A 12,500-nucleotide genomic window follows, 5' to 3' on the forward strand; every position below is an offset into this window, starting at 1 on the left:
ACACACACACACACACACACACACACACACACACACACACACACACACCCCTTCCCTTTTCCCATGCTGAGAGGCAGAGAAAAACCAGGGAGGACGAAGGGAAAAGGAAAACCAAGAAAGAGAGGAACAGGCACCACTGAACACCACCGAAGTGACTCGGCAGCAGTGCAGGGTCTCCTCTGGTGTGTGGCCTCCTGGCGACCTAACATCGATGGTTCCCTGTGGACTGCCGACGCTGGAACTGCGACGGACGAACCCGGGTGTGGCCGAGTATGGGGGAATCTAAATGAGCGGCGTGGGAGTAATGCCACTGAAACGGTGCAGATGACAGGGCAGAAAAAAAGAGGAAAGGAAAAACAAAAACAAAAAAAAAGAGAGGAAAGGAAAAACAAAAAACAACAACAACAACAACAACAAAAAAGAGAGGGGAAAGAAAAAACAAAAACAACACAAAAAAAGAGAGGAAAGGAAAAACAAAAACAAAAAAAAAAGAGAGGAAAGCAACAACAAAAACAACAACAAAAAAAAAAAAAAAAAAGAGAGGAAAGGAAAAAAAAAAAAAAAAACAACAACAAAAAAAAAAAAAAAAAAAAGAGAGAGAGGAAAGGAAAAACAAAAACAACAACAACAACAACAACAACAACAACAACAACAACAACAAAAAAAAAAAAAGAGAGGTAGAAAATGGCAGAAAGGAACGGAGAGAAAGACAGCAGAAAAATAACACAACAAGAACAGCAGAACGAAAGGAAGAAAGAAGAACAAGAAAAAAAAGAAAGGAATGTCATCTATCTTTTTCTCCACTTTTAGTATTGTAATTAGTATTTGAATCTTGGCCAGAAGTGCAAGAAAAAGTGCTTTCCTTGTTTTTGTTTTTTTTTTGTTCTTTTTTTCACTCTGTCTATTTGGTTATCTTATTTTGTTTATTTCTTATTTATATATATATATACATTTTTTTTTATAATTCATGTAGTTATACGTTTCATTCAATGCGAATGTGATGTAGTATATATTTTACTGTGATTTGGGCGTATGTGATGTGAGACTGTGATATTGCCTTGTGTTTATTTATTTAATTTTTGTACATACTTTTATGTCACTTGGTCTTAAAATTTATTTATTTATTTATTTATTCATTTCATAAAGCCCGGTGAGCCCCATCTGAGACTGGGGAACTGCGCTGTATGAGCCTGCATTATGATGAGGATTGATGATGATGATGATGATGATGATGATGATGACGATGATGATGATGATGATGATGATGATGATGATGATGACGATGATGATGATGATGATGATGATGATGATGATGATGACGATGATGATGATGATGATGATGATGATGATTGTTATTATTACTATTTACTCCATTTTCATTTTGCTTCGTTTCGTTTTCCGATTGTTTTGTTACATCATTTTGTATGACATCAAAGCTTGCACGGGCTGAAGATTTGTTCGATGGCTCTTCTGACTTGCGGAAATCAGCCTGTTCTTCATCAGCAATGAAACGTGTTGGAGAGGCAGCTGCTGGCATCCTATCTGCCATCTGCAACAAACTCTGGCACACAGGCGAATGGTCCACGCCACAGACCCAATCACTCTCCATCACCCTCCCCAAGCAAGGATATCTCCAACACTGCCAGAACTACCGCACCATGGTTTGATCAGCCATGGTAGTTAAGTAACGTTCTACACCATCCTCAACAGACCACAGACTGATAGCAGATGCCATTGCTCTTCTCGAAGAGCTCTTCTGACTTGCGGAACTCAGCCTGTTTTTCCTCAGCAATGGCATCTGCTATCAGTCTGTGGTCTGTTGAGGATGGTGTAGAACGTTACTTAGCTACCATGGCTGATCAAACCATGGTGCGGTGGTTCTGGCAGTGTTGGAGATATCTTTGCTTGGGGAGGGTGATGGTGAGTGATTGGGTCTGTGGCGTGGACCATTCGTCTGTGTGCCAGAGTTTGTTGCAGATGGCAGTTAGGATGCCAACAGCTGCCTCTCCAACATGTTTCATTAGTTCTGCAGCTTGGAGGGCTGTCTTCTTCTTCTTCTTCTTCTGCTTTCGTGGGCTGCAACTCCCACGTACACTCGCATGTACACGAGTGGGCTTTTACGTGCATGACCGTTTTTACCCCGCCATGTAGGCAGCCATGCTCCTTTTTCGGGGGTGTGCATGCCGGGTATGTTCTTGTTTCCACAACCCACCGAACGCTGACATGGATTACAGGATCTTTAACGTGCGTATTTGATCTTCTGCTTGCATATACACACGAAGGGGGTTCAGGCACTAGCAGGTCTGCACATATGTTGACCTGGGAGATCGTAAAAATCTCCGCCCTTTACCCACCAGGCGCCGTCACCGTTATTCGAACCCAGGTCCTTCAGACTGAAAGTCCAACGCTTTAACCACTCGGCTATTGCGCCTGTTGGTGCGGGCTCAATTCGCGCTCAATGCCCTTTTCCCCAAGTTTGACTGGAAAATCAAACTGAGCGTCTAGTCATTCGCATGAGATCACGATAAACCGAGGTCCCGTGTGCAGCACGCTGTTGACGCACTGAAAAAAGAAAAGAAAAAAGGATTGGTCTCTGGGAAGATTCTCAAGAAGAAACTCACCCCGAGAAGAACACAGATACACGTGCAAGCACTCAAGGCCTGACTCAGCACTCAGGGCCTGACTCAGCGCGTTGGCTCATGCTGCTGCTCAGCAGAGACGCCTCCTTGAGAAACTGAAACTGAAACTGAAACTCAGCAACTTCACTGCTGTTACAAGCTCTCCTCTCCGGAAGGGGACGCAGTTAGGGAAGGTCAAGGGAGAGAACTAGACCCCGCCTTCCGCCGTCTAATGTCAAGCCCGAGTTGCCGTTTTTCGTGTGTGGAGGAGCATATGAATTCACTGTAAATAAAACAACAACAACAACAAACGACAACAACGAAAGCAAAACAAAACTTTTAAACTTTTAACAAGCATCATATCACATCTGTGTCATATTTCAATAAACACAGAAGGAGACTGGGAAAGCCATGTAAGTTAGCAAATGTTGATTTGTTATCATTGAAATGATTTCAATTCAAAAGGAAACAAACAAACAAACAAAAAAAACAAACCCAGCAGCAAACACACACACACACACAACAAGGAAGTGCCCATGAATTCATTCTTTAAATGCCAGAGTTATGGATTAGCTGTGTATGTGTTTGGTCCGTGAAGGATTGTTCAGTTGTCAGCTTCATGACAGATTGTCAGCTTCATGACAGAGGATTGTTCAGTTGTCAGCTTCATGACAGAGGATTGTTTAGTTTTCAGCTTCATGACAGATGATTTTTTAGTTTTCAGCTTCATGACAGAGGATTTTTTAGTTTTCAGCTTCATGACAGAGGATTTTTTAGTTGTCAGCTTCATGACAGAGGATTGTTCAGTTGTCAGCTTCATCATGACAGAGGATTGTTCAGTTGTCAGCTTCATGACAGAGGATTGTTCAGTTGTCAGCTTCATGACAGAGGATTGTTTAGTTGTCAGCTTCATCATGACAGAGGATTGTTCAGTTGTCAGCTTCATGACAGAGGATTGTTCAGTTGTCAGCTTCATGACACAGGATTGTTTAGTTGTCAGCTTCATGACAGAGGATTGTTCAGTTGTCAGCTTCATGACAGAGGATTGTTTAGTTGTCAGCTTCATGACAGAGGATTGTTCAGTTGTCAGCTTCATCATGACAGAGGATTGTTCAGTTGTCAGCTTCATGACACAGGATTGTTTAGTTGTCAGCTTCATGACAGAGGATTGTTCAGTTGTCAGCTTCATCATGACAGAGGATTGTTCAGTTGTCAGCTTCATGACAGAGGATTGTTCAGTTGTCAGCTTCATGACAGAGGATTGTTTAGTTGTCAGCTTCATGACAGAGGATTGTTCAGTTGTCAGCTTCATCATGACAGAGGATTGTTCAGTTGTCAGCTTCATCATGACAGAGGATTGTTCAGTTGTCAGCTTCATCATGACAGAGGATTGTTCAGTTGTCAGCTTCATGACAGAGGATTGTTTAGTTGTCAGCTTCATCATGACAGAGGATTGTTCAGTTGTCAGCTTCATGACAGAGGATTGTTCAGTTGTCAGCTTCATGACAGAGGATTGTTCAGTTGTCAGCTTCATGACAGAGGATTGTTCAGTTGTCAGCTTCATCATGACAGAGGATTGTTCAGTTGTCAGCTTCATGACACAGGATTGTTTAGTTGTCAGCTTCATGACAGAGGATTGTTCAGTTGTCAGCTTCATCATGACAGAGGATTGTTCAGTTGTCAGCTTCATGACAGAGGATTGTTCCGTTGTCAGCTTCATCATGACAGAGGATTGTTCAGTTGTCAGCTTCATGACAGAGGATTGTTTAGTTGTCAGCTTCATCATGACAGAGGATTGTTCAGTTGTCAGCTTCATGACAGAGGATTGTTCAGTTGTCAGCTTCATCATGACAGAGGATTGTTCAGTTGTCAGCTTCATGACAGAGGATTGTTCAGTTGTCAGCTTCATCATGACAGAGGATTGTTCAGTTGTCAGCTTCACGACAGAGGATTGTTCAGTTGTCAGCTTCATCATGACAGAGGATTGTTCAGTTGTCAGCTTCATGACAGAGGATTGTTTAGTTGTCAGCTTCATCATGACAGAGGATTGTTCAGTTGTCAGCTTCATGACAGAGGATTGTTTAGTTGTCAGCTTCATGACAGAGGATTGTTTAGTTGTCAGCTTCACGACAAAGGATTGTTCAGTTGTCAGCTTCATGACAGAGGATTGTTCAGTTGTCAGCTTCATGACAGAGGATTGTTTAGTTGTCAGCTTCATGACAGATTGTCAGCTTCATGACAGAGGATTGTTCAGTTGTCAGCTTCATGACAGAGGATTGTTTAGTTTTCAGCTTGATGACAAAGGATTGTTTAGTTGTCAGCTTCATGACAGAGGATTGTTCAGTTGTCAGCTTCATGACAAAGGATTGTTCAGTTGTCAGCTTCATGACAGAGGATTGTTCAGTTGTCAGCTTCATGACAGAGGATTGTTTAGTTGTCAGCTTCATGACAGAGGATTGTTTAGTTGTCAGCTTCACGACAAAGGATTGTTCAGTTGTCAGCTTCATGACAGATTGTCAGCTTCATGACAGAGGATTGTTCAGTTGTCAGCTTCATGACAGAGGATTGTTCAGTCGTCAGCTTCATGACAGAGGATTGTTCAGTTGTCAGCTTCATGACAGAATGTGGGCGAATTCAACAGATTTTTGTCGTTCCTGTTTTTGATTTCTGTTTCTATGTCTTGTCTCCCCACCTCATTCTCTCTACAGTTTTGTTTCTCTGTTTCTACTGGCTTTACCTTTCCGCTTTTCTCTCTCTCTCTCTCTCTCTCTCTCTTTCTCTCGCACGCACACACTGACAAAGAGACACAGAGACACATAGGCACACAGACAGACGCACAGACACAAACACACAGACAGACACATACAGGCTCGGACACACACACACACACACACACAACCACCACCAATACCATCCATCACCACCACTCCCACGTATCTTCCGTTTTCACACCAACCCACCAACCCACCCACACACATATCGACCACTCTAACCCCTCCAACTCACCAAACCTACTCCCTACCCCCCCCCCCTCCCCCTACCCCCCAGCCCTCCCACACGCACCACGCACCATCACGATCCCTTGCCCCCTGCCACCCCCCTCCTTCCCCCCCACCCCTCCTCCCTCCCCCACCAGTCAGACTCTCAACGCCTGACGAACAATGACCAAGATGATTGGCCGATAACGTGGGGGGTCCTGTTGCCATGGCAACCATAGCAGCTGGTCAACTGGGTGCCGTGAAGAGTGTCTACTCTTTCTTGACGGTGTGTGCGATTTTGTGGGTAGTACCCCCCCTTACTGGAATTATCACCCCGGTGATTTTTATCTCTCTTTTTTGTTGTTGTTTTGTATTTCGTTTCTCTTTCATAATGCTGGTCATTTTCTTATGTAATGCTGTTATCGCGTTTTTTGGTGTTAATATCTCGCACTCAGTGCTTGTACTGGTTGCTGTGTGGAGTGATGTCCTAGAGGTAACGCGTCCGCCTTGGAAGCGAGACAATCTGAGCGCGCTGGTTCAAATCACGGCTCAGTCACTGATATTTTCTCCCCCTCCACTAGACCTTGAGTGGTGGTCTGGGCGCTAGTCATTCGGATGAGACGATAAACCGAGGTCCCGTGTGCAGCATGTACTTAGCGCACGTAAAAGAACCCAAGGCAACAAAAGGGTTGTTCCTGGCAAAATTCTGTAGAAAAATCCACTTCGATAGGAAAACCAAATAAAAAAAACTGCACGCAGGAATAAATACCAAAAAATGGGTGGTGCTGTAGTATAGCGATGCGCTCTCCCTGGATAGAGCAGCCTGAATTTCACACAGAGAAATCTGTTGTGATTAAAAGAAATACAAATACAAATGCAAATACTGTTTTTCAAAAAATCCTCAAACACCCATATAATCCATGAGAGAGAGAGAGAGAGAGAGAGAGAGAGAGAGAGAGAGAGAGAGATGCAGTATGGAACTACATTTCAATTTCTCAAGGAGGCATCTCTGCGTTCAGACAATCCATATACGCTACATCATCACATCTGCTGGGCAGATGCTTGACAGGCAGCATAACCCAATTCGCTTGGATAAGCCTTGCATGCATGCATATTTGTATACCTATCCGAGTGGATGTTTTCTACTGAATTTCGCCCGAGGAAAACACTTTTGTTGCCATGGGTTCTTTTTCAGTGCGGCAAGTGCGTGCTGCATACGGGACCTCGGTTTAACGTCTCACCCGAACGACTAGACGCTCAGTACGATTTTTCCAGTTGAAAACATGGGAGAAAGGGCGAGAGCGGGATTCGAACAGATTGGCAGATGAGTGTCTTAACCATTCTGCCACCTTCCTCCCCGGAACACCCTCCTGGAACTACTCCTCTGGGTCTGATTTATGTGCATGAAGAGACACACGGTATCCACAGCACACGAACTGATGGCAGCGACTAATCTGGAGTTATGATAACTGTCGCGTTGTGATGAAGTTCGGGGAGTGCCTTCAGCTGTCGTTCTTGAAGGAATGAAGCAGGAAACCAGACCCATCAGTTTCAGTTTCAGTAGCTCAAGGAGGCGTCACTGCGTTCGGACAAATCCATACACGCTACACCACATCTGCCAAGCAGATGCCTGACCAGCAGCGTAACCCAACGCGCTTAGTCAGGCCTTGAGAGAAAAAAGAAAAAGAAAAAAAAAAGAAAGAAAATAAATAATAGATAAATACATAAAAAAGAACTACTACTACTAATGATAATATGTATAAGGCGCAAAAACATGATGAAGTCAACTATAAGCGTACAAAAAAAGAAAGAAAGAAAGAAAAAAGATGTAGATGTAGTAACTTTAAGTGATATCAGATGTGAAGAGGGAGTGAGTGACATGGACATCTCTTGACATGGACATCTCTTGACATGGACATCTTTTTACTCAATAAAGGCCATGGCCCCTCACGAAGGGGATGCAGTGAGCGCAAGGAGTTGTCACTTTTTCAGGACAAAGTACAACATAAAACAATTTACTACAAGACCCATCAACAAGAGAGGGAAGGCCTTCAAGACTCGTGATAAATTAAGTCCCCTAGCATTAATTACAGAGTAATTTCCCTTTTTTACCCTCTGCACCAAAACGTTTGCAAAATAAATAAAAATTCCATACTTAGCAAAAGAAGTTCCTGTTTGAACAAAAAATGATAATAATGACTGCTCTTGTTGTTGTGTCAGAATAAGAGGTCAAAGTGCCAAGTTTAGAGAATACAAAAAATATAAATATAACAGTAAATGCAGTTTGCATATAATTAGTCTTCTTTTTAAAAATTTTTTTGGTGCCCATCCCAGAGGTGCAATATTGTTTTAAACAAGATGACTGGAAAGAACTGAATTTTTCCTATTTCTATGCCAAATTTGGTGTCAACTGACACAAGTGAGTCAAAAATGCCTGAAGCTCTCATCAGTGACGTGTGTAGGACACAGGAGCTCTGTCGGTGGAGGGGTGTTGGTGTTGATAGGATGCAATGACAAAACCAGTTGATCGGCTTACTAACAAATGGAGCCTGTGGATATCTACATAGCCGTGGGCGAGTTGGAGAGAGAGAGAGAGAGAGAGAGGGAGAGAGAGAGAGAGAGAGTGTGTGTGAGAGAGAGGGAGAGGGAGAGAGAGAGAGGGAGAGAGAGAGGGAGACAGAGAGAAAGAGAGAGGGAGAGAGACAGAGGGGGAGACAGGGAGAAAGAGAGAAAGAGAGATGGAGAGAGAGAAAGAGGGAGAGAGATAGAGAGTGAGAGGGATACAGAGAGGGAAAGAAAGAGATGGAGAGAAAGAGAGGGAGAGAGAGAGAAAGAGAGAGAGTGTGTGTGTGTGTGAGAAAGAGTGAGAGAGAGAGGGAGAGAGGGAGAGAGAGGGAGGGAAGAAGAGAGAGGGAGAGAGAGAGAGAAAGAAAGTTAGAGAGAGGGAGTGAGAGAGAGAGAGAGAGGGAGAGAGAGATTCAAGATTCAAAAATTTATCACTCAAGGATAAAGATTTTAGGCATTGCCTAGTCTTCCAATCTGTCCTTGTGACAACAAAAAGAGTAATGATAAGACACAACAATAATAACAATGGCAAACTACTACTACCACTACTACTACCACTACCACCACCACCACCACTACTACTACTACTAATGATAATTATAATACTAATCAATGGACCATCATCATCGCAAAAATATAATGAAGGGAACACTGTCACACACTCACACACCCCCACCCCCCAACACACACACATATGCACACACTCATCCCCAAACACACACACCCTTATGCATATACATATTTGCACATATACCCACATGCATGCATATGTCTACATGTACATACAGATATGTATGCATATGCATACATAAACATAATTAGGTATCAAATCATATTGTAGTACATTACAGATCATATTGAAGTACAATAGCAGATATTGAAAAAAGAAAAGAAAAGAAAAAATCAAGAAGTAAAGGGGTTATTAAGAGAGAGAGAGAGAGGGGGAGGGAGAGAGACTGAGACGATTTATTCATTTAAGGCCATAGCCCCATATGAACAAGGAACAAGGAGCGATAACAAAATTTGTAAATGTTATCATAACTGTCACTGTGTCTAGAATTGATTTCACAGCTTAGTAATGAACTAAACAAAGACAATACTGAGAGAGAGAGAGAGAGAGAGAGAGAGAGAGAGAGAGAGAGATGTATGTATGTATGTATGTATACATGTGTGTGTGTGTGTGTGTGTGTGTGTGTGTGTGTGTACTTCACTATTATGTAAGTGTGCACTTCACTATTGTTTGATCGATTGATTGATTTGCTTATTTACCTATCCATTGATTGATTGATTTGCTTATTCATCTATCCATTTTCAGGTCAAACGCGCAATACAGCAGGTAGGATTTCTACGACACAAACGAGGCTATAAACCCCTCGATGACCTTCCGGCCAAAGGGGTCGCCCAATCACTGGCCTCCGTCTCGTCACATGACCAACATTCGGGAGGCAAAAATCTGGATCTGCCCACGGACCCCGACTTTGGAAAAGAATGGTACCTGGTGAGTGTCGCTGGTTTGTCTGGTGTGGTAGACGACCTGGCTTCTTGGTGGGTCCGGTAGTTATTGTTATCATCATCATCATCATCATTCTTCTTCTTCTTCTTCTTATCATCATCACGACTACAACAACTAATTATGATATTTATAAGGCGCAGAATCTTCATGAAATCAACTCTAAGCGCACAAAAACAACAGCAAACAAACAAAAGACAACTACAGCTACTACTACTACTACTATTGTTATTATCATGATGATGATGATAATAATTATTATTATGAATCAGTTTTGTTTTGCTCCCATTTTTGTGTGTAGTATTTCGCCTTGATATCTTACCACTTTGATTTTAATTTCCCTCACATCTTTTATATCGTGATGTGTGTGTGTGTGTGTGTGTGTGTGTGTGTGTGTGTGTGTGTGTGTGTGTGTGTGTGTGTGTGTGTGTGTGCAAAGCACCTGGAGTCCTGCTTAGAGAATAGGCACTATGTACGTTCAAATTATTGTAATAATAATTATTATTATTATTGTTATTATTATTATTATTATTGCTAAGACTACTGATGACTGGTGGCTGGTTCTTCGCTTGTGAAGATCAGTGGGAAGTTCCCGCCAGGGATGGGCGGCATGCCTGTTGATGACTAATTAGTCCAATCCGTGATCTGCAGAGTCTGTGGCACTGTGGGCAGGTGTAGATCTGGCCTGCGTTGCTGGGCTGCGGACCTGGGTCTTTCCTTCTCCTTCTTTTCTCCTGGATGTTCAGTCGTCTGGTTTCCTCAAAGTGTTGGGTTCCCCTGAGCGTTGAAGATCTCCAGCTACCTGTATCTGATGCTGACTGCTCCCATGTCTTGGGGTTGATGTCCGCTTGGTATAGTTGCTTCTTCAGTTGGTCCTTGAATCTTTTCTGTGGTGCACCTGTATTGCGTTTGTCTTGGACCAACTCCCCATAGAATACTGCTTTCGGCATGCGAGTGTCAGGCATCTGGGTGATGTGTCCTGCCCGGCGAAGTTGTTTCAGCATGAGCATTGACTCGATGCTTTGCAGTTGAGCTCTTTCTAGGACTTCTGTGTTCGTTATGTAGTCCTTCCACTTGATGCCCATGATAGACCGAAGGCATCTCTGATGGAACTGCTCCAGCCGCTTTGTTTGTTTGTTTGTTACTACTACTACTACTACTACTACTACTACTACTACTATTACTACTGCTACTACTATTGTTGATGCTGTTATTATTATGCCTCTCCACCCCCTTTCTCCCCTCCGTTTCATTGATATTCACTTGTTGCTTTGCGAGTGACGTGCTTTCACCGAGTGTTTCGGTCTTTGGTCAATGCGTACTGGTACTTTACGATGATCTGTGAATGAACAATACCACAACAATTTCTTTCTGTCTTTGAACAATGGAGCAAAAAAAAAAAAAATCAAATCTCTATATACCTTAAAAAAAAAAAAGCAACAACAAATAACAACAAACATTTTTTTTTAAATTCCATTTTGATAGATCCACATTTTACAACTAAATGGGGCATCTAGAACCACCCCCCCCCCCAAAAAAAAAAAAAACAACAACAAAAAAACAAAACAACAACAAAAACAACAACAAAAAACAAACAAACAAACAAACAACCAAACAAACAAACAAAAACAAACAAACAAACAAACAAAAACAAAAAAAAACAAAAAAACCATGGATAAAAAGACTGACAGAGAGAAACAGCCAAGCAACTGGATTCTACATGAGTTGGTTATTCTTAATGGAATATTGTCATTCATTTCTTACGATCTTACACAAGCTATTAAGGAGTACAAACAGTCAAGTATATTAAAGTACGTTCACAGTAAGTGAACATCACACTCATTGATCTTACACAAGCTATTAAGGAGTACACACAGTCAAGTATATTAAAGTATGTTAACAGTAAGTGAACATCACACTCATTTCTTACGAATATGAAACAGAAAAACAAAAACAAAATAAAATAGATATATATGTATGTGTCTGGACCTTGCAGTTGGAATGAACTACCTCTTTCACTTCGTCAAGTCTGCACACTCAGCTCTTTCAAGTCTGGCCTTAAAACCCACCTCTTCCCAAAATAGCCTCCCTTCCCTGCCTCTTCCTTGTCTTCAGTTTCTCCAGTTTTAGAGCTATGCGTGCGTGAGAATGACTGGTGCGAAAGCGCTTAGATTTGTCTATGCACAAGATTCAGCGCTATATAAATACCATTATTATTATTATTATTATTATCATTATTATTATTAACAATACGCCGCAGGCAGTTGTTTGCGTGTGGGGCCGGTCACTGTTTTCCTGAATCACCGGTCAGCACGGCCACCGTATTGACCCCGAGGTGGACAGAGAGACACAGTGGGAGACAGAGCCTGGATGACTTCTGTGGATTCTTTTCGCAACACACCTCTTATTTCCTTTTCTATTTTAACAAAATCTTTTATCTATTTATGATTTTTTTTTCTTTCTTTCTTATTTATTTTTTTCTTCTTCTTTCTTGCGAAAGCGCTTAGATTTGTCTATGCACAAGATTCAGCGCTATATAAATACCATTTATTATTATTATGGTTAAATTTCGTGCATCATGATCAGTTGACTAATCCCATTAATAATTCGCTAGGCAGTCATCTGGCAGGGAAAGTGGTATGGTTAAAGACTTCTCGAGTCTTATGCCTCAGAGTGCGTGGGGGTGATAATTTCGTGCATCATGATCAGTTGACTAATCCCATTAATAATTCGCGAGGCAGTCATCTGGCAGGGAAAGTGGTATGGTTAAAGACTTCTCGAGTCCTCTGCCTCAGAGTGCATGGGGGTGATTTGCAGAGGAACACAGGC

The 12,500-nt window shown here is 42.2% G+C and overlaps 1 protein-coding gene across 1 annotated transcript in view; it reads left to right on the plus strand.

The window, feature by feature from the left end:
* The window catches only part of LOC143296033 (neuroendocrine convertase 2-like), a 148,318-nt gene that overhangs the window by 75,737 nt on the left and 60,081 nt on the right, over window positions 1–12,500 (plus strand). Inside the window, exons 3-4 of the mRNA XM_076607778.1 lie at window positions 9,477–9,659; window positions 12,489–12,500. The exon at window positions 12,489–12,500 is cut by the window's right edge and continues 97 nt beyond it. Of these exons, the coding sequence (XP_076463893.1) occupies window positions 9,477–9,659; window positions 12,489–12,500 (195 nt within the window). The remainder of the gene's footprint in view (window positions 1–9,476; window positions 9,660–12,488) is intronic.

This window comes from Babylonia areolata, chromosome 21 (genome assembly GCF_041734735.1).
Source record: "Babylonia areolata isolate BAREFJ2019XMU chromosome 21, ASM4173473v1, whole genome shotgun sequence".
NCBI classification, from domain to species: domain Eukaryota; kingdom Metazoa; phylum Mollusca; class Gastropoda; order Neogastropoda; family Buccinidae; genus Babylonia; species Babylonia areolata.